This window comes from Alternaria novae-zelandiae (genome assembly GCF_023758075.1).
Source record: "Alternaria novae-zelandiae strain BMP 2774 chromosome Unknown scaffold_27, whole genome shotgun sequence".
In the NCBI taxonomy this organism is placed as follows: Eukaryota; Fungi; Ascomycota; class Dothideomycetes; order Pleosporales; family Pleosporaceae; genus Alternaria; species Alternaria novae-zelandiae.
In genome coordinates this window covers 16852-37392 of record NW_026056987.1, presented here as the reverse complement: position 1 = coordinate 37392, position 20541 = coordinate 16852, and the positions used below count along the sequence as shown (strand labels likewise).

Sequence of the window (20541 nt, the reverse complement as noted above, 5' to 3'; positions counted from 1 at the left end):
AACATAACCCCGCATGACATCACCTCGGCATCCCCAAAGAGAACATCACGACCTCCTCTCCTTCCACTTCTCGTAAACAATCATCTTCAAGCACTCAAAATGTCCATATTCCGCCCCTCCGCCCACGCCCTTATAACAGGCGGCGCATCCGGCGTCGGTTACGCCGTCGCCCAACTCTGCTTGAAACACTCAATGCGCGTCTCCATCGTCGACTTTAACCAATCCTCTCTCGATATCGCGCGCAAAAACCTCTCCGGCGATGTTAAATGCATCCAAGCAGATGTCTCCTCCCGCTCAGACTGGTTGTCCATCCGCCAGCAAGTCGGCACCGACGTTGACTTTCTGATGCTAAACGCCGGCATTGGCGGGAAAGGAACGTGGGGCGACGAAGACTATTTTGACAAGATCCTCGCTACGAATCTGGGAGGTGTGGTAAATGGGTTGAATGCGTATGTTCCGAGTTTTAAGGAGAGGGCAGGGGAGGGGAAGAGTGCGATTGTGATTACGGGAAGTAAACAGGGTATTACGAACCCGCCTGGCAATCCAGCGTATAATGCTAGTAAGGCGGCTGTGAAGACCTTGGCTGAGCATTTGAGCTATGATCTCAAGGATACGGGTGTTGGGGTGCATTTGTTGGTTCCGGGGTGGACGTTTACTGGGCTTGTACGTCGTGTTGCTCTTGTTCATCGGCAACAACTAACGCACATCACAGTCTGGGAACGAGCCGGGCTCTACCAAGGCCAAACCGGAAGGTGCGTGGTCAGCCGACCAGGTCGCTGACTACATGTACACCAAGATGCAAGCCAAGAAATTCTATATCATCTGTCCCGACGACCAGGTCACGGAGGAGATGGACAAGAAGCGCATGTTGTGGAGTGTTGGGGATATCGTGAACGAGAGGCCGCCCTTGACTCGATGGAGGGAGGAGTACAAGGAGGAGGCTGAGAAATGGATGGCGGAGCAGAAGGTGTAAATTAGGTGATAGTACAGCTTCATGCATCTGCATGTCATCTAATCATACCTCGCATAGACTATGCAGCACCAGTACCAGTCTCAACGCTACAAACCCACCCTCGACCTTCCTATGCCCAGCCCTCATCCCACCTCAAACCGACAAAATCTTATGTTTACCCATCTCCTCATCAAGCAATCCCTTAATCTTCTCATGATACTTGTCAATCCCACTCGGCCTGCTCATCGCCACCCAAAGATCCTCCGGCACATCCACCCCCTTCTCAAGCTCACACGTCAAAGTCCGTGTAAACAAAGTTAACCCACACCCAGCTTCCACAAACGTATACGTGATCCAACAATACCCGGCAACACCGCCGCTTCCATCCTCCCCCGCAGCGATGTTGTTGACCTGCCGAAAGGCGAATTTGCGACCGCGGTCGGCGATGTCAAGGACCTGAGATGGTGATGTACGATGTCAGTACATGTCTCACACGCAGTTTTGCATGGAAAGATTTACCCATTTTGGGTGGTAGGTGTTGTTTGGCAAAGCGACTTTTTCGGTCCAGACGTCGCCGACTTTGAGGGGGAGAGAAAGGTTTTGGCCCGGAGGCAGGCCGGAGCTGCCGGCGTAGGTGCGACCCCAATTGGCGGGATTGGAGACGAAGTCGTAGATTATTTCGGGGGGGTAGTTGAATATTGTTGAGGAGGTGCAGGTCATGACGCCCATGGTGAGGTGTTGTGGGGACTTTGAGATAGGTTGGGTTTGGGCTGATGGTAGCGTAAGAAGATGGGGGTCAGAAGCTGTATTCAGAAGAAGTGGAGAAGCGATAGCAGGACTTAGCATGAGAAGTTAAGCATCTCAAGTATGGTGATATGAAGGCACCTCTCCGGACCATCATGATTGGAACGTATGAGTACCGGCTATTCGACGCGTGCCGATCCGCTGACGTATGTCACAATGACTGATCCCCGCATTCGAGCTCGAGCTACGGGTAGGGTAGACTTGCTTTTGCGCTGCTCAGGAACTACGACCGAACAGGCGGGGCGAGCTCCGCACGCCGATCGTTCGCGTGCTGGTCATGCATCATAAACAGCGTCTCCAACCCTTACCAATATTGTTCGCGCAAAGCCTGGACTCGCGCATCGATGTGGGAGGTAACTGCTGGAACTGTACTATGTCCTGTACTTTTTGAGGGTACTTCGTAACCAAAATAGTTTGCATTGCAATGGTATCATGTCTATGCCTCCTTGATCAACTTGCGCGTCGCACTCTCCATCCAGAGCTTAGTGTACAGCCTATGCAGCCATTGAATATGCCCAGGTTGCGGTCCAGCGTCCTTGCCCTCTGGCGTCGTATCTACAAAGACCGACTTCAGGTGGAAGGTAGCCATCTGCGCCGCATCGTCTTTCGAGACCTCCATAGAGAAGAGACCGTCAGAGGGCCGGGGCTCGGAAACGTGTGGTGAGTCGCCGCATCGCACAATAACCTGTGAAGAAACCTGAGTCAGCTAGCATTCTTTCTAATAGAAGGTACGATCTCACCTTATCATCCTTATGCTCCACAACCTCAAAATGATCCACAATCTTCGTCCCAACCCCATACTCGCTCTTCGCCAACTCCTTCACATCCCAAAGATGGCTATCCCTGCCCTCCACATTCCGATACCACTTCTCCAACAACCGTCTCTGCACCCTAAACGCCACGCCGCTCCAAACCCCCCTACAAAAGTCCGTCGTCAAAGCCGGCTGATCAACCGATATCCTGCCTCCATCGCCCTTGACCCAGTACTTCTCCGGCAGCTTCCCATACGGAATCTGCTTTACCGCATGGTCTATGCAGCCAGGCGGATTGCCATTCGGGTTATGTGCGCGGAAGACGGAGGTGGTGAGGTCGGGGGATGAGGCGTCGTAGGGCACGAATTTTGTGTTGCGCGTGTAGAAGGAGGAGACGCTGTAGGCGAGGAGGACGTTGGCGGAGAGGCCGCCGGTTATGCCGACGAGGACGCCGAGGAAGCGCTTCGGGCCTGAGATGCGTTTTATTGTTGGGGGTTTCGAGATTGTGTTCATCGTGGCGGTCGATGTTGCGCGATGATGTAGTGAAGGAATTGGGGTCAGCGGCCTGCGTGGAGTGGAGGGAGAGGGACGGCGCTCGCAGCGGGATTGTCGCGTGGGGTGGTCGGAATGTTCTGGTGTTGAGGAGCTTGGACCCTCGGTGGGTTTTGGATGCCGAGGGTGCGTCGGCGAATGCTCTTCGCTCAGACACCGACAACTTCATCTGACCAGCTCATCACCGCAGTCGCCTCGAATTCATCTTCACAATTACATTACTGATACTAATAACAGGGCTATATGTCTACTCAGTGCAGGTGCGCAAGTGCGATACCAGAGTACGCGCTGTCCGTCTCGTAAATCTTCTTCTTCCTCCCTCCGTCCATGTCGAACCTGTACACAGTACCGCCCAGATCCGTCAAGTAGACATGACGGTTCACCTCGTCAATCTTCAATCCAATAGGCTCATGGAAATGTCTCGCTAGCGTCACAACACCCTTCTCCTCCTTCATCTCGGCGCCTACATACGCCTTGTTCAGCGTGTTGCCGAGTGGATACTCGCCACGGTCGGTCCAGTACAGCGTTTGGCTCTCAGCTTCGAACTCTAGATCAATAGGCTCGGGCAGGTGGTCGAAGAGCAGTTCGATGTCGGAGCGGGAGGACGCTGTCTCATTGGCAGGCATCTGCATATTCGCGCGGAAGATGCGGCCTTTGCCGCCCTTCGACGGGCCCTTCTGAGACCAGTAAAACTTCCCGCCCTGAGGATCGACTGCGATACCGACGCACCAGTTCGTCTGGTCTTCTCCGTCTGCTGAGCTGGAGTCGCCAGTCTGCACGATGATCTCGTGGTTGCTGCCGTCAAAGTTGCATCGGTGGACGCGTAGGCCTTCCCTGTCGCAGATGTACAGCTTCTTGTTTTCGTGGTCGATTTTGAGTTGTTTGGGCGTGTGGATCTGACCTTCCGGAATGATGGCTTGGACGTCGGTGCCATCGAGGTTCGCGGACATGACACTGCCGTTGTTCTTGGCGGGAGACGCGCCCATGTTCGTCCAGAAGATGCGACCAGCTGAGATGGATACGTCGATACCATCGGGCATGGCTTGACCGCCAACGATCTCGCGCACGTTACTTCCATCCGCTGAAGCAGTCATGATCTTGCCGGAGGTAGCCATCTTCTGCAAGTCGGTAACATTGCCTCCGATGCCAATGTCGAGGAAGTACAGTCTGGGCGCCGCGAGGTTGTCGTGATGGCCGCTCTCGTCCTTGGAGCTTCGCGTCGTCTCACCAGCGGGATACAGACCGCCTTTGCCAGACTTCGCGCCGAGCTTGCCCTTCTCGACGAAGTTCTTCTGAACCCAGTCTCGTGCTGTGGGGTCACCGCCGCGTTCTTCAACATAGTTGTTCTCGATGAACGCAACCGTGTCCAGTCCTACCGCATCCATCATTCCGCAAGGTCCTACCGGGTTATCCTTGAACATCGTCAAGAAGAGCCTGTCGATCTCCTCCGGCTCCGAAACGCCCTCCGCCATGATGAGCAGACTCTCCCTCTTAATAGCAGCCCATAACCGGTTGAAGATGAAACCAGTCGACTCCTTACGCGCGATAGCCGGTGTCATACCCGCATCATGAAGTTTGCTCTGCAGAAACGGCAGAATGTCTGCATGCGTCTCGCCGCACGTCATGAGCTCGACAACGTTGTTGCCAGGAGGCATGTAGTAATGCATATTGCAAACGCGATGCCGACTACCCGCGTCCACCTTATCGAGCATGAACCGCGACTTGTACGACGACGAGTTGGAAGCAAGGATACAATCCTTCGGTGCTTGTTGTTGAAGCTGTCCCATGATGTCGATCTTCAACGGAAGCTTCTCTGGCAACGCTTCAACCACCAACCACGCGTTCGTGACCGCCTCGGCGATGTCTTTGACGGTGTTGAATTGCGTTGGTTTCCGAGCGTTGCCGGTGAGTTTCGAGAATTCGTCCATGTGGTGTTCGATGTAGTGTGTCGCGGCGTTCCTCTGCTCGTCACTGAGATCGCACAACACGACCTCATAGCCGGCGGCGACCCATGAAGCAGCGATTCGTCGACCCAGGACTCCTCCGCCCAGAACGGCGACTGGTCGAGATGATGTGTCCGGTGCCGTCCATTGCGGTTGTGTGCTGCTGGATGCAGCTCGTGTTTGCGTGTTCGACATGATTGAGTATGACAAAGGTGTTGATCGAGTGTGGAAAGCTCTGTTGACACTCCTCACTCTTGGCTCCAGTGTAGTTATACGCGTGCTCAAACAGCGCGTCGTCGCATAGCTCGCAGAGGGCTCGGCCGAGACCCGCCGAACGCCTCTTGATAGTCGTCTTGCGCAAAGAGACATTTTTCGTTATTGTAGTGATGTGTTAGCTCAGACGGCAATCGATGCTGCTGGGTTATCGCTGATACCGCGACTCTCTCAAGCGCGTCTAGATGCATGTTGTATACCATTGGTTGACGCTAATGCAGCCTAGATGCGTGTAGGTGTTGCGTCACTGCCCAACAGCTCGGTAGACATCCGTGCAGTGCCGCTCCGGTGGCGACGTCATTCGTACGGTGCTTTTCTGTGTCGTGCGAGATGGGCCTTGGGGCGTGCGAGACGTTGGGCGGTGGTATGTCGGCCGAACTTCTTGCATGCGGCGCGAACTTGAGGTGTTGGTCAATGTGCGATTATGACGATTGTTGCGATGCACGCGTAGAGGTTGGAAAGAGAAGCAATTGTTGATGGTATAGTTTATTTTGAAGATGTTGACATTTGCGATAGATTATGAAAGGTGTGTATTGAACAAGGCCTAAATCAACACCCAGTCTAGCCCAACTACTCCGACAATACTGCTGCGACAACCGTCCCACAACCCCCATCTCCATAGCAGACTGAACAGAACAATCACTGGAAAGTGAAAATCTCATCCTGAGGCTTCGAGATTTTCCCTAAGCCCTCGTTAGCAGTATTCCACGCAACATCATCAGAAAGTCTCAACATACCCGGTGCCTTAAACCCCCGTTCCTGCAAATACCCAACCATACTCTCCATCATCGGATCCGGCCCGCAAACAAGAACCTTGCTATCCATACCCGCCGGCGCAGGCAAACGCTGCTCAATCATCTGCTTACTGATACGCCCCTTCTCGCCCTTCCAGCTATCCGACGGGCTGCTCAAAACGTAGTGCACATTAAACTGCTCGTACTGCGCCGCAAACCTGTCGAGTTCATCTTTAAGCAGGATGTCTTCTTCAGTCTTGTTGGCATACAAAAGCGTTGTCTTTGTATCGTCGCGCGGGTCTTCGCAGATACGGCGAATGATCTGGAACATGGGTGTGATGCCCGTGCCGCCGGCGATCATACCGAGTTCCTTGACGAGGTTCTTGTGGTATTTCATCTCGCCCTTTGGACCACGGATCTCAACGGTGTCGCCGACGTTCAGCTTGCTCAACCAGGGTGTCAGTTTACCGCCTTCATAGATCTTGACAGTGAGTTCCAGGCGTCCGCGGTCCTTGTTGCTGGACGTAGGCGTGTAGGAGCGTGCGAGTTGCTTCCCGTCGACTTCGTGTCTGATGGCGATGTGTTGGCCCGTCGGCAGCCCCAACACGGAGTTCTCGTTCGGCAGCCCGAAGACGAAGCGGATTGTGTCGTGGGAGAGGTTGAATTTGTCGATTAAAGGAAAGGGCTGGTAGACGCGGGCGTTGAGCACGCCGAGGTTGATGTCCTTTTTCTTCGTCGGCTTCGACGACATGGACTTTGCTTTGATGTGGGCGGGGTATGATTGGAAGTCTTTGTGCGCAACGTCGAAGCTCTTGGTTGCCCAGAGGCTGGCGTAGCCGGCTAGGACCATACTCGCTATGGAAGATACGGCGAAGCCTTTCCAGAAACCGGCGCTTTGGAGACGGTGCAGCAGCGGCGAGAAACGGCGGCCTGCGACTATGGAGAGCACGACGGATGTCAATCCAAATCCAATAGCACCAAGATGTAACCGCCACGATTTCGGCGGCGGCAGGTTGTTAACAACATGCACTCTGCTCGGCGTGATCGTAGGCATCTTTGCGGCTTCATGGTCCGTCCAGTCCTCGTCTGCGATGCGCCCAATGCGGAAGTTCTCGAGGATCTCTCGCGCGTCTGTGGAATGGCCGATGTCTTCGTAGGCGGTTGTGGCGTCTGTGCCGGCGTTTTCGAGTAGGAACTCTTTACCGCCTGGGTGGTCTTCTTGGTAGTCGGTTACGTTGTAGACGTGGTTCCAGAGGGTGACCCATAAGTCGGTTTTGCTGGTGTGCTGGGATACCTCGCGGAGAGTGTATATGCCGTCGGCCATGGTGTCTTCTTGTTTCCGCGCTCGTCTCGTGATGGTCTGATTGGGATGGCTGAAAGGATGGAAAGAGATGAATGCGTTTCGTCCGTCCACTAAAGGGGCGCGAGGGAGTAGAATGGCAACGATGAAGGCCGGTGGCCAAGACCCTTCATCGTCGCAATAGTCCCATGCGCAACGGGCATACCGATCCACTACGCATGCGCCGCGACCGAGATCTCGGACATTCGCAGCACCAGGATGCAGCAAGATCGTTGCGCGTAAGGCTTGGACGAAGGCCACTCGCATGGTGGCACCTCCGATTGTCAGCGGAGGCTTGATTGGATCAAGCCTCGCTGTGCCGAGGTAAGTGGGGGCTTGGCTCCACTAACACCGGACACCTCGTGGTAGCCGCTCTGCAATAGCGCTGTCATTTGTCATGGCCCAACAACAAAACTGTTACCTCGAGCGAAATTTCGATCAACGCTTCGGCCGGGCTGGCGAGCTGGCTCGCACGACCTGCAGTGTTTTTTGCTTTATTTTGGCGCGCATTGAAGGGTGCATTGGGCTCTTCGGCGCTTTTTCGTACGATGGAGCGCAAGCCGGAAGTTGGTCAGTGGCGATGCGTCATATTTACCGACTAGACGATGCCTGCAGGTGGTGGGTTGCGGATTGATACGTAGTTTGGTGTGCTCTCATTTAGTCGCGTTATAGTCCTGTCAAGATTGCGACGCTCAACCGTTATCCCATACTTTGTCTCTGAGCATCATGACTATCAAGGGCTTTTACCTCGTTGGGCAGGACAAGAATGTCTTTCGCCAGGACATTCACATTGATCAGTATCATGACTTTGAGGCGCTGCAGGTTGCTGTAGCGGAGCAGTACAACATTATTCAATCGACCGGTATGTGAGATGGTTGTGTTGGTGTGGATTTGGACTTACATTCTACAGGTATTGGGCTGCAAGATGCCAAGGGAGAGGACCTCCACGATCTGGACGATGTATTGGATTGCGATGAGGATATAGGCATTACTGTCGACGGCCAGGCCATTCGCGACCCTTCAGGCCCGGAAGGTCTTCCTTTCGTGGGAAGCTACTACGAGGTCTTTCCCGATCATCTCGTGAGTTCAACTTAGGAGGCGCGCGAACTACAACTAACCAGCTCAGGGAAATCATGCGCGTCTCTTCCAGAAGTACGGATCTTTGATCAAATACGAGACGATGGGCAAGCAAAATTACTTGACCAATGACCCTGCTATCGCGACTGTGGCTTTCCAGGAATCGGCGTTCTTCAGCAAACACATCACCCCCGAGCATCCTTTGGCGGGTATCAAGGATAACAGGGCCTTGTTCATTTGCGACACCGACACCGATGCGTGGAGGCAAGCGCATAAGTTTATCCCGCCTTCCATGGCACCCAAGGCTATCAGACACTACACACCTTTGATGGAAGCCTCAGTCAAGGACTCATTCAAGGTCTTTGACCAGCTCGATGAGCAGGGCGAAGCATGGAACGTCTACCAGTACATGCTGAAGCTCGCATCCCAGACCGTCTTCAAGTTTGCGCTTGGCTACGACGCCCACCACTTCGATAACCCAGACGCGCCGCTGAGCGAGCTCGTCATCTTGATCGCCCAATCCCTCTCCCTAAACAAGAAAGTCGCGTCAAGAGGTGCCTGGTACGCAAAGCTCAGCGCCATCCCCTTCACAGCAGCATACGACCTCGACAAGATCCGCTACAGACTCTGGACCATCCTCAACCAAGCAATCGACCAAGCCCCCAAAGGCAGCAACGAAGACGACCTACCCCTGCAGTCCGCAGCCCTAGGAGCCAGCTGCGTAGTCGACTACCTCAAGCGCGCCACCGACGACAACGGCAACAAACTCCCCCGCGAACTCGTCATCCCAAACATGCTGCCCATCTCCGGCGCAGGCTTCACAACAACCTCCTCCCTCCTCTCCTGGCTCCTCTACTCCCTCTGCGTCTACGAAGGCAACCAAGAGCGGCTCCTCCAGGAACTCGTAGACGCAGGCGTGAACGAGAACACAAAGTGGACACCCGAACTCTCCGACGGCCTCACTTTCCTCGACAAATTCGTCAAGGAGACTCAGCGTTTGCACAACCCTTCTTTCCAACCTGGACGCACTGCTAAGGTCGATTGTATCGTCCCCGGCGGCTACAAGCTCCCCGCCGGCTCCGTCGTCATCTGCGCCCTGCACGCCATCCACAACAACCCGTCCATCTGGTCGAACCCCGATCGTTTCGACCCCGACCGCTGGGGCACAGAAGAGGTTTCCAACCGCCCCAAGAACTCGTACATGCCGTTTGCGACTGGCCCGCGTAGTTGTATTGGTTTCAACTTTGCGCTTGGAGAGGTTAAAGTGCTGCTTCCGGAGTTGGTGTATAGGTATGAGTTTAGTAAGGAGGGCGAGGAGGCGGTTACGTATGACCCTGAGTTTCAGCTTATTCGGCCCATGAACTTTTATGTTAGGGCGAGGAGGAGGACGAGTTGGCCCGAGCCGTCGAAGGGGGCGAAGAAGATTGCTGTGGAGTATCAGGAGGGGGAGGAGAAGCCGCCGATTTAGGGGTGGCATCTGGTTGCGTATCGCCTGGGCCACCTGCAGTTTTCTTAAATCAGCTCACTTTTCGCGATCCACCCAGAGCACGTTAGAATACGTTAATGGAATTAATACTATATCTGCTTAGCCTAGCGTGTCCGTCCAACCAGGCTTGAAGGTAGAATCGGAGTCAAATCCAGATGTAACGCTATAGAGGAATAGGGTGAGCCCCAAATTGACAAGAATGAACGTCCCTGTTGCGAACCCATCGAGTGTGCCGTATACGCCGCATATGTAGCGAATGTAATTCGCAAGAGAGCTTGCGAATATTGCGTAGTATACTGTATGCAACAATATCAAAACGCACGCAGGCGTCATGACGAAAGCAGGGAATATAAAACCTGCGATCAGGCTCCAACGGAACGTATCTATCAGGGCGGTAAACCGCCAGTAGACCCACGAGATGCACACAAAGATGCCTGGAAAGACAACGAAATACGGAATGTGCGACTCTGCGCGACACGGCCCTAGCATAAATGAATTAGGAACAAACAAGGTTAGCTTTCCACGCATTCCCTCAATGACCCTGTAGCGGCTTGTACGAAGTGAAATATCTTTCACGTAAGCAGTGAAAGCCTCAGGGAAGACGTAAGATTCCAACACGTCTACAACGCGATTCGAGACCCACGAGGTGACCGCTAAGCAGACGGAAATACCATAGGCAAATACACCGCCGCGTCCCGAGCCCGGCGGGCCAGGAACTACGAGAAGAACAAGAATAAATGTAAAGAGAGTAAGATGGAAGTAGCTTACTATGATCGCGAGGTTCGTCAAGTGCGTAGATGACAAGAGTCTTTTGTAACGAAGAACAGCTGGTCCTTCATGGAGATTGGAGACGCCGACTGGTCCAGCAATGGAGCGAAACACTTCCGCAGTGACAAACGAACTGAGCAAGATAGCGACCGTGATTTGTGTGATCGGTATTCCCTCCATGGCAAATACCTTGACAGCCTGCGGTACTGCGCCGAAGATGAAACTGACCATACTCAGTCTCCAGGTGCGATCGACGGCGCAGCCAGGAAGCGCCGTCATGTACGTCGCAGTTTGTTCGGAAGGGCTGGGACGATCAGGAAGTAGTCCGATTGTGGCTGGGGCTCCGTCGATGGCGTTGTTTGGAGACTGTTCCTCGTGTACAATCGAGACGCTGGGTCGTGCAGCAGCTACATCGCCACCGTCTGGTCTTTCAAATCCTTGCGTTACGATGGTCTCAATCTGATTCACACCCGATGTAACCACAGTACTAGGCTGTGTTGGATGGCGTATGAGTATCGCACTGAACTCTGGCGAATGGTTTGCAGAAAGACCTATCATAGCACTTCTATCGCTCCTTATTATAGGAAGTGTTCTGGGACGCTTTCGTGACGCACTAATGGGGTCTAGATTATTCCTTCGAGTCGTTATTGGGGTAGGCACGACCGTTTCGCTAGCGCTTATAGTGGTTGGTTGTTGTACGTCGGCTAAACGGATTTCCTCACTGTCGTTACCAGGAAGAGCGCCCGAGCATGTATGACAGGCTTCGGCGTCGACAGGAGGCACATTGATCTGTGGCGCCACAATCTGGGAGGGGTCGTTCTTGATCGTGTCCTCATCAAGGACTTTCCGCGAAAAGTCCCGCCAGACCCAAACCACCCACGATCCATCACCTATATCTTCATCTTCCACAAAGCGATCATACCACACATGCCTAATCGCAGTTCGGGGCGAGCAACCAACAAGTAGCATGACCAAAAACTTCAATAGCATCAAGAACGTATCGATCGCACAGATAAGCGGAGATGCGCGAAGAGCATAGCTGATACGGTATGGTGCATTGACGACTTTTCCCGTCTCTTGTAGGAGCACAGCTAGAGAGCAGGCCATGACGGACCAGTACGCGCTTTGCCATGACACGCCGTGTGTTAACGAAGCATCGGCTGTCAGCACGTCAATTTTGAAACTGATGGTATTGGATTGAAATGCAACATACAGCAAGTTGTGTTCGTAGGGACGCTGACGTTGAACGTTGCATTGTGCGCGAGGTGTGAGTGCGACGCGTTGAACGGTGGCATGTTAGTTCGATGTCGGATGGAATCAAAGTCACACTCAAGAGCGCGGGAAGGCTACCTTATAGATATGGCATGATAGTTCAAGGCTGAGAAGCAATGGCTGAGTAAGTGGCTGGAAGGAAAAGATGGGATTGGTCGCGCCAACGAAGATGCGCATGCAGATTGGGGGCTGAGCTCGCTGACATGCGCCACCAAAACCGTAAAGCAGCCAACAAGACAACTCACTACTGCGCGATCAAGCCTAACCACCATGAACGGCAGCCCGGGGACAAGGACAGCAAAGACAGTGAAGACAGACCAAGATCTTCGCGAACTGATCTGCCTTGAATCCCCTCAGCCCACTTATATCTAACTTCCGCAACATAGACGACCTTGACGAAGAGATACTCTCACGAATGAGAGAAATCGTGAGTATAACATACTTTCTAACAACATCAGGCCAACTGCATGACATAAATCTGCCTTCCACGTCCTAATCCCCTAACTCCTAAACAACATCAACCCCGCCTCCCCAGCATCCACACCCTCCTCCACCTCGCTCTCCACATCCTCACCCTCACCAAGCCCCACCCTCTGCCCAAACAAACTCCCAAACAACTCATCCCTCTGCCTATCCCCCCACTGCCCCCTCTCCTCGGGCGCCATAAAATTCTGCAATTTCTCCTGCACCGTATACCGCAACCTCCTCCCCTTACTGGCCTTCGTATCAACAACCTTCTTCGTCTTAGCCTCGCGCGCAACCTGCCACGGGGCCTGCACAACAAACTCCGCAGTTCCGTTACTGTTGAGGTCGGCGGAGCGCTGCTCGAGCAGTTCTTTGAGCATGAGGCCGTAGAAGTCGGCGTCGTCGTAGATGGCGGGGGTGGGTTGGGGGGTTTTGGTGGAGGATTGGAGGGGGGCACAAGAGCGCGGGGTTTGGGTGCGGAGGACCAGGTGGGGGGATGAGAGCTGCGTGTCGAGGACTTCGGTTAGGGTTTGCTGGGCGGATGCGTTGAGGCGCGCTTTGTTGTTTGTGACGGTTGTGGCTTTGGTTTTGTTGGACCAGCGCTCCAGGACGGCTTTGCGGTGCGGGAGCGTGGTTTTCTCGCTGGCTTGGATGGTGGTCCAGATTTCGGACGATGGGGTCGCGGAGTCAAAGGTTGGGCGCTTCCGCTTCGTACCCGTTCGCGACTCTTCTAGAGAGAGGCGCAGGTTCGTGAGGTTGTTGAGGAGAGTTAATGCGGCTGCCTCTGCCGCCTCGATAGGCGCATCTTCTGCGGTTTCGGTCTTGTATGGCTCTGCAGCCATGGAGTTTGTGGAGATCAAGGCCTTTTGTAGTCGAATGCGCGAGTTGAGCAGTGTATCGAACGTCTTCCGTTGGGTCTTTACGGCTTCTCCCTTGGCGACATCGGATTGCGTGCCAGCAGCGATGCCCGACGTGAAGGACTTGTTGGCGGACATGAGGTCGCGGATGGTGGACGCGTCGGTCTTGGCTTCGGCGCCAGGCTCATCATCGTCTGAGCCTTCGGAGTCGTCGGCCTCGTCGTCGCTCCCGCTTTCGCCTGCGCTTGCCATCTCCTCGTCCTCGTCGCTCATGTCTTCGTCGAATTCGCCGTTCATATCTTCCTCGTCGCTCTCATCTTCGCCTTCGAGCTCTACGCCGTTGATACCACCCTCTTCGTCATCATCGCTAGCCTCGCTGTCTATATCGTCGAAGCCCTTCGCAAAAGGATCGTCGCTGTCGCTGTCCTCGAGCGCTTTACGGTCCACCTTGCGCCCAGTGTACTCCGGGCCCAGAGGCACCTCAACCGGCTTCCTCAACTTGCTCTTTCCGACCGACGTATAATGTTCGCGCCCAGCATTGTCATCTTCAACTTCGGAGAGTTCGGCGTCGGAGCGCTCGTCTTCGCTGGAGCTCGGCGCAGGGTCGAGTAGCGACTCGGGGTCGAAATCTGGTAGTCATGTGAGCAAAAGCAAGTAGCGCATACATCGACAGTTCATACCTCTGATCTTGGACTTCCCCATAGTGTACAAGTGGTTTGGTGTTGGTGCTGCCGGTGAAGCGCGTCGGAAGAGAAAGTTCACTCTGTGCCCCACAAAAAAGTTCAGTGACATCGGCTAAATGAAACGCCGATGCGCGTCACCTCCGCCATCAACTCCGCAACCCCCGTCTCTACCACGACGATGTTAAAGCCACGGTTGTTCTCGACGTTACGATGTCTGCAGCATGAGAATCCTCTTGTATGTTACATGCTAGGGTACATAAATGCGCAATAGCTGATGGCGAGCGCAGGGTCTTCCGCGCTCAGGCGCGCCTCCGCAAATGCCGCGGATGCAGCGAGGCTTGCCTCAGAAGCGGAATATCAAAGATGTGAAGAAAGTGATTGCTGTCTCGTCTGCAAAAGGTGGAGTTGGGAAGAGTACTATCGCTGGTACATCTTACCGTCTCTGACCAAATACAATCCGCAATACTGAAGCAGTGATGTAGTCAACCTCGCCTTAAGCTTCGCGCGTCGTGGTTACAAAGCCGGCATCCTTGACACCGACATCTTCGGCCCATCAATACCAACCTTACTCAATCTATCTGGCGAACCCCGACTTTCATCCAGTCAGTCTTCACACCAACCACCTTCCCTGCCAGCCCCTAATCCCACAACCCAGACAACCAACTCCTCCCCCTCTCCAACTACGGCCTAAAGTCCATGTCCATGGGCTACCTCATCCCAGAATCCTCACCAATAGCATGGCGCGGTCTCATGGTCATGAAAGCCCTGCAGCAACTCCTCCACGAAGTCGAATGGGGCGGTCTAGACGTCCTAGTCCTCGACATGCCACCCGGCACCGGCGACGTCCAACTCACAATCACCCAGCAGCTCATTCTAGACGGGGCACTCATTGTATCAACGCCCCAGGATCTGTCACTCAAAGACGCGGTGAAGGGCGTTGAACTGTTTCGTAAAGTCGATGTGAAGCTATTGGGTCTGGTGTGCAACATGGCGGGCTTCAAATGCCCGGGTTGCGGGGATGTGCATGAGGTGTTTGGGAATATGGATAAGATCAGGGCGATGTGTGGGAAGTACGATTTGAATATGCTAGGCGAGATTCCGCTACATGCGAGTATCAGCGACGACGCTGATCGTGGGAAGCCGACTGTGGTAGCGGAACCGGAGGGAGAGCGAGCTATGGCGTTTGGCAAGATTGCGCAGCAAGTGGAGGGTCTTATTGGACTAGAGCGGTAGTCGTCCACTGACCCCAGAGGCACCGTCGCCCAACGATATCGCTACTTCACACCCCAATCTTCTGCAGTTCCCTGAAATATCCATCCAGCTCCTCGCTTCCCCAAGTAAACCGCACTCTCACACCCTTACTCATCAGTCTCGCCCTCACGCCCCTCACCGCGCTCAGAATCTCCTCAACCCTTTCCAGGTCGGAGGCCTCGATCATGACATGCAGTCTAAACCCGCGGAGCTTCTTCATCTTAAGCACAAGCTCAAGATGCTCGCTAAACACGTCCGCTGGCCTCACTGGCCTTATACACAGAGTCCTTCCCGTACATTCACGTTTCTGAGGCTCGTAATCTTTTATATTGCCCTGCAACACGACGTTCAAACAACGCAGGTGTTCTGCGGGTACGATACTAGGGAAGACTGTGTCGCCGAGCGGGATGTCGCGGAAGAAAGTGTCCAACGCTACAGAATCGTGGACGAGGAAGGTGTTGACGGCGAACCAGGTCGTTACAACGTAGTGTGTCATGTAGCCCATGTACTTCCAGTCGAGGTAGTGTTTGCGGCCATCGGTCACCATATTCGCTAGAGCATCCCGGACGCTGATGTTGTTGAGACATGTCTGATCTGACCCAACTGGCGGTGCAGCCAGTACGACTGGCATGCCTTCGTCCGTCAAGTATCCAGCGATTTTGCTTCTGATATCCTCCGGTAGGTCATGTATAATCTCCATGGTGAGTAGCCGGCAAGACAATGCGCCATAGTCATAGACTACACGATCAAGGTCCCTATACCATCCATTAACATCATCGTCATGCAGGTTCAATCGCAACTTATCTTACTCCGTAGCCGAGTTATACGCCCGCGTCTGGGCGGAGCTAAAGCACAGGTACTTGTGAACAGGCTTGTAGCATTCATCCCAGGTGGCACCCTCTCCAGCTTTATCAACGGACTTTTGGATTTTCTTGCGAACTCTTCTTATGCAATCCGCTATGTACTGCCGCGTTTGAATGGCTCTGGTAGCGTGTTAATGCCGACGCGCCGTTAGTCTACCCTGTTACCCAGGTACGTACCGAAGTAGCTCCCGTCGCGTAGTGTCTACCACAGTAGGCGTAGGAAAGTCAGCTGAACGGCCTGTCAATGCTGTAAAGTAACTTTGGATATCGATACGTCTTGTTGTTAGAGGGAGGGATCGGAGCGGCTGTCCTGGTCCCACTGGTGCGTCCATGGTGTTGCTGGGTGGCCGACGGGGAGGGAAGGTGTACCGCATGACGTCCTTGCGGGGCGTAGCGCGCTAAGGGGGGCACGGTCGTGTCGCGTCTAGGCACCTGCACCCTTCGCTGTAGGCATTGCATATTCATCTCCATCGGTTATAGAGTGTGATGCGAGTGTCTCAACAAGAAAGTTGCAAGAATTCAACGACGCAACTAATGCTTGCTCGGGATGCCATGCTATCGCCACCCTGGTGTCACAGCGAGCCTGCGAGATGCCGCGTGAATGCGCGTCCGTTGCACGCGACAGAAGCGACTTGGCGACGCGGAGAGAGGCATGCTTGTTCGAGCGCGTCGGGAATCAAGCTAAAATGCACTTTGGTTCGTCATGTATACCGCAACGCGTGTGTTGAATTCGTCCCTCGTACGAGATAAACATGCTGCTCACCGTGGTAACAGCACAAATAACCCCATCACGATTCTCAAACCACACGTCGAAGCCTCGCTCGGCCGACACCTTGGTCATCCATGTACAACAACTTGGTCATCCCGTACAACAATTACACGCGCTGATAAAGCAGATAAGACCAGGAACATTTCCTTCTGGACGCCTTATCCGGAGTGTCATTTGCTCCTTTCATTAGTTCACGACCTCGGAAATGTAGTACCCCGCAACAACCCCGCACAGTATCGACTGGACCATCAATCACAGGTCAACGTTGCGGCTGTGATCCTTCGCCCCGGTGTATGCTGTCCTACTAAATCGTCCTCCACGGAGCAGCTTTGGGTCACGCACAGCTGTCAGCATTGGCGACTAATACGCCCGGCGCCCGATGCCCGCTGTGATGTGAGATGACATGTACCCGGTGTCGATCTATAAAGTTATGATGCTTTCAGTTGCACTTTGATCCTCCATCAGTCTTCAAAAGATCCACGACTGTCTTCCCAGTCTTTCGTCGTATCAAAGCTCCCAAGATGGCGCCAGATCTGAACACGATGGGCAGCGGCAAGCAATGGGATTACTCAACGCCTGGCTCTGGCGGCTACAGCGTCCCAGACATCGTCTATAATGTGTGTCCCGATGCTTCGAGCTTCTAGCAAAGGACTGATCATCTTCCAGGACCCTTCCTCTCGCAAGCTCAAGGTGTTGACTATTGGAGCCGGCCTGTCTGGCATTCAAATGGCGTACCAGATACAGAAACACACGCAGAACGTCGAGCATGTCATCTACGAGAAGAATGCCACTCTAGGAGGAACATGGCTCGAAAACAGGTATCCAGGTACAGCCACTAGTGAATCATCGCGTGAGTGAGCTGACCCCTGCAGGTTGCGCCTGCGACATCCCATCGCATGCCTACACCCTCAACTTCGCTCTCAACCCAGACTGGCCGCGCTTCTTCTCCTACGCACCAGACATCCAAAAGTACCTCGAAAAGGTCTGCGATGTGTTTGACCTGCGCAAGTACATGACATTCAACACCGAAGCCGTGCGAGCCGAGTGGCAAGACGACGTCGGCAAGTGGAAGGTCACGCTCCGCCAGAAGTCGTCTTCTGGTGAAGAGCGAGAGTTCGAAGAGGAATGCGATCTTCTTCTCTACGCTTCTGGCATCTTGAACAACTACAAATGGCCTGGTATCAAAGGCATCAACAGCTTCAAGGGTCGCATCGTCCACACCGCAACATGGCCGAAGGACTATCAGAGTGAGCAGTGGAAGGACGATCGCGTGGCGGTCATTGGATCTGGCGCTTCTTCCATTCAGACCGTACCGACCATGCAACCACATGTAAAGCACATGGACATTTTCGTCCGAACCGGAGTGTGGTTCGTCCAAATCGCGAACAACTACGGCCAGAACAAGGAGTACTCGCAGGAAGAGCGCGATGAGTTCCGGAAAGACCCGCGTAAGCTTGTTGCGCATGCCAAGGATATCGAGAACCAGGTCAACGGGTTGTGGGGCGCGTTCTACGCTGGAAGTGAAGCGCAGAAAGGCGCGCAAGAGCTGTTCAGGGAGAGGATGAAAGAGTTTCTCAAGGATGAACGACTCTTGGAGGGATTTACCCCGAAGTTTGAGGTTGGCTGTAAGTCGCATGCGACCCTTCACAGGAACGCTCACTGATCTCCTGTAGGCCGTCGCATAACCCCAGGCGACCCCTACATGAAAGCCATCCAAGAGCCAAACGTCGACGTCCACTTCACCGCCGTAGATGAGATCACCGAGACAGGCGTCGTTGGTGCAGACGGCATCGAGCGCGAAGTCGACACCATAGTCTGCGCCACGGGCTTCGACGTAACCTACCGCCCCCGCTTCCCCATCATCGGGCGCAACGGCGTCGACCTCTACGAAAAATGGAGACACGAACCCGAAGGCTACCTCGGCCTCGCCTGCCCCGACATGCCCAACTGGCTCATGTTCGTCGGCCCAACCTGGCCCGTCGAAAACGGATCCGTCACCGGCCCCCTCCTCGCCGTCGCAGAATACACCATCCAGATAATCAAAAAGATGCAACGCGACCACATCAAATCCTGGGTGCCCCGCCAATCCATCACCGACGCCTTCAACGCCCACGCCCAGGAATGGATCAAACACACCGTCTGGAAAGGCGCCTGCAGATCCTGGTACAAGAACAACGATACCGGGCGGGTCAACGCCGTTTGGCCCGGTTCCTCGAACCAATATGCAGAGGTTATTGAGACGCCAAGGTATGAAGACTTTGAGATTGAGTATATGCATGAGAATCTCTGGGCGCATTTGGGGATGGGGTATGCGATGCGGAATAAGTTGTTTCCAGAGGCGGATGTTAGTCCGTATTTGGCGGTGGAGAATATCGATCCGGAGTGGTTGAAGGCGGTTGGGTATGAGGGGTCTGCGGGGGTGGTGGAGAGCGTGAGGGAGAGGAAGGAGGGGGTTGAGGTTGAGAGGACGGGGGTTGATGGGGGGGTTGGGGGTGCGGATGGGAATACGCTGACGTAGTGGTGTTAACGTGAATATGTCGTGCTCAATTCGATTAAATGGGAATACCCTGACGTGGTGGTTTTAACGTGGATATTCGGTGCTCCATTCGATTGAATGTAGAACTTAACTAAGGGGTAGGCGGTGTTTTGCGAGTTCAAGCACGTATTTCTTCGCATTGAGCGGATCGTGCACTGGATATAAACTGTATGCATCTAGTAGTTGTTGTATAGAAGGGCTTCCTGCACTGCCTGCACGCCGTATAGATACGTGGATGACCCATGCTGGATCATGGTCGTTTGTTAGATGCTGAATCTGAAGAGTTTTACGATCTAGAGAGCGATCTAGCGTTGGCTGCGATATTGGCAGTGATGATGATAGGAATAGTGGCCCTGGCCGTATATCTGGACTTTTGGTGCTAGGCCCAATCTCAACGGTGAAATAAGGGTTGTGGTTGATGTGCACATACACGACGACTAGTAGATCTAGACCGCCGATATGCACGAATCGAAACTGAAAATTGTCGTTCTGTTTGCCATGGTACCAATCGCTTGCATCTGGCGGAGGGGGTCTATACTTGACGAGCGCTTCGTCTACAGCGCAGGATCGCACCTCGGTGCAGTCCGAGGGTTGATGCGAGATCTCGGACCGTAGTGCAGGGTCTATCACGAGTTGCACCAGCGAATGACCTTCGCCTTCAACACTGGACGCAAACGTATGCCAGTAATCGTCCATCGATGTGGTCACAAAAATGGAAGCGTAGCGAAAGTCTTTCAAGGTACTCAAAGGAAGACAGATAAGAGTACCCTGTTCTCCCGAAGTGTCCCAGTCTCTTTCATAACGATATTCGTTGCCCTCATCTTGACGTAACATGATGCATAAGAGAAGCGTATCAAATGATGGGCGGTCCAGGCATGCAAGGCAGCCATACCAGGATCGTTCTTCGTGACGAAATAGAGGTAGACTGAGTCGGCAACCACGACTGGTCATTTGCGGGGGCGAGTGATCTTCAGGGGGCGGAAGTACAGAGAAACAGGTCTTTGACAAGTCCTCGCGACAAGGAAGTAACTCAGATTCGCCCGACAGCTCCATAGAGACTGGATCGATTACCGGCATGAAGGTTTCGAAGTCCGAAGGCGAACTGGCGAGAAGACTTTCGGTCATAGCGTAACCATTCTCTAAGAAGCCCTCCGAGAAGGATGCG

At 53.9% G+C, this 20541-nt stretch overlaps 9 protein-coding genes across 9 annotated transcripts; 4 read left to right on the top strand and 5 right to left on the bottom strand.

Annotated features, from left to right (window-relative positions):
- Positions 1–99: 99 nt before the first annotated feature.
- On the top strand, positions 100–973 carry J4E88_009892 (uncharacterized protein; the record flags this gene model as incomplete). The annotated part of the gene is made up of 2 exons (XM_049403490.1): positions 100–663; positions 713–973. The coding sequence occupies 2 exons, from the start codon at positions 100–102 to the stop codon at positions 971–973; spliced, it is 825 nt and encodes a 274-aa protein (XP_049250652.1).
- Positions 974–2192: 1219 nt separating this feature from the next.
- On the bottom strand, positions 2193–3021 carry J4E88_009891 (uncharacterized protein; the record flags this gene model as incomplete). The annotated part of the gene is made up of 2 exons (XM_049403489.1): positions 2193–2441; positions 2497–3021. 2 exons carry the CDS (start codon positions 3019–3021, stop codon positions 2193–2195), a joined length of 774 nt encoding a protein of 257 aa, XP_049250651.1.
- A 290-nt stretch (positions 3022–3311) lies between these two features.
- Positions 3312–5372, bottom strand: J4E88_009890 (uncharacterized protein; the record flags this gene model as incomplete). The annotated part of the gene is made up of 1 exon (XM_049403488.1): positions 3312–5372. One exon carries the CDS (start codon positions 5370–5372, stop codon positions 3312–3314), a length of 2061 nt encoding a protein of 686 aa, XP_049250650.1.
- A 543-nt stretch (positions 5373–5915) lies between these two features.
- Positions 5916–7334, bottom strand: J4E88_009889 (uncharacterized protein; the record flags this gene model as incomplete). The annotated part of the gene is made up of 2 exons (XM_049403487.1): positions 5916–5959; positions 6014–7334. The coding sequence occupies 2 exons, from the start codon at positions 7332–7334 to the stop codon at positions 5916–5918; spliced, it is 1365 nt and encodes a 454-aa protein (XP_049250649.1).
- Positions 7335–8075: 741 nt separating this feature from the next.
- J4E88_009888 (uncharacterized protein) lies at positions 8076–9894 on the top strand (the record flags this gene model as incomplete). Its single annotated transcript, XM_049403486.1, has 3 exons — positions 8076–8211; positions 8260–8429; positions 8476–9894. 3 exons carry the CDS (start codon positions 8076–8078, stop codon positions 9892–9894), a joined length of 1725 nt encoding a protein of 574 aa, XP_049250648.1.
- A 2558-nt stretch (positions 9895–12452) lies between these two features.
- Positions 12453–13976, bottom strand: J4E88_009887 (uncharacterized protein; the record flags this gene model as incomplete). The annotated part of the gene is made up of 2 exons (XM_049403485.1): positions 12453–13903; positions 13955–13976. The coding sequence occupies 2 exons, from the start codon at positions 13974–13976 to the stop codon at positions 12453–12455; spliced, it is 1473 nt and encodes a 490-aa protein (XP_049250647.1).
- Positions 13977–14135: 159 nt separating this feature from the next.
- Positions 14136–15190, top strand: J4E88_009886 (uncharacterized protein; the record flags this gene model as incomplete). Its single annotated transcript, XM_049403484.1, has 4 exons — positions 14136–14192; positions 14245–14383; positions 14440–14559; positions 14613–15190. 4 exons carry the CDS (start codon positions 14136–14138, stop codon positions 15188–15190), a joined length of 894 nt encoding a protein of 297 aa, XP_049250646.1.
- A 46-nt stretch (positions 15191–15236) lies between these two features.
- Positions 15237–15908, bottom strand: J4E88_009885 (uncharacterized protein; the record flags this gene model as incomplete). The annotated part of the gene is made up of 1 exon (XM_049403483.1): positions 15237–15908. One exon carries the CDS (start codon positions 15906–15908, stop codon positions 15237–15239), a length of 672 nt encoding a protein of 223 aa, XP_049250645.1.
- A 1453-nt stretch (positions 15909–17361) lies between these two features.
- Positions 17362–19358, top strand: J4E88_009884 (uncharacterized protein; the record flags this gene model as incomplete). Its single annotated transcript, XM_049403482.1, has 4 exons — positions 17362–17457; positions 17507–17666; positions 17713–18465; positions 18514–19358. 4 exons carry the CDS (start codon positions 17362–17364, stop codon positions 19356–19358), a joined length of 1854 nt encoding a protein of 617 aa, XP_049250644.1.
- Positions 19359–20541: the final 1183 nt, after the last annotated feature.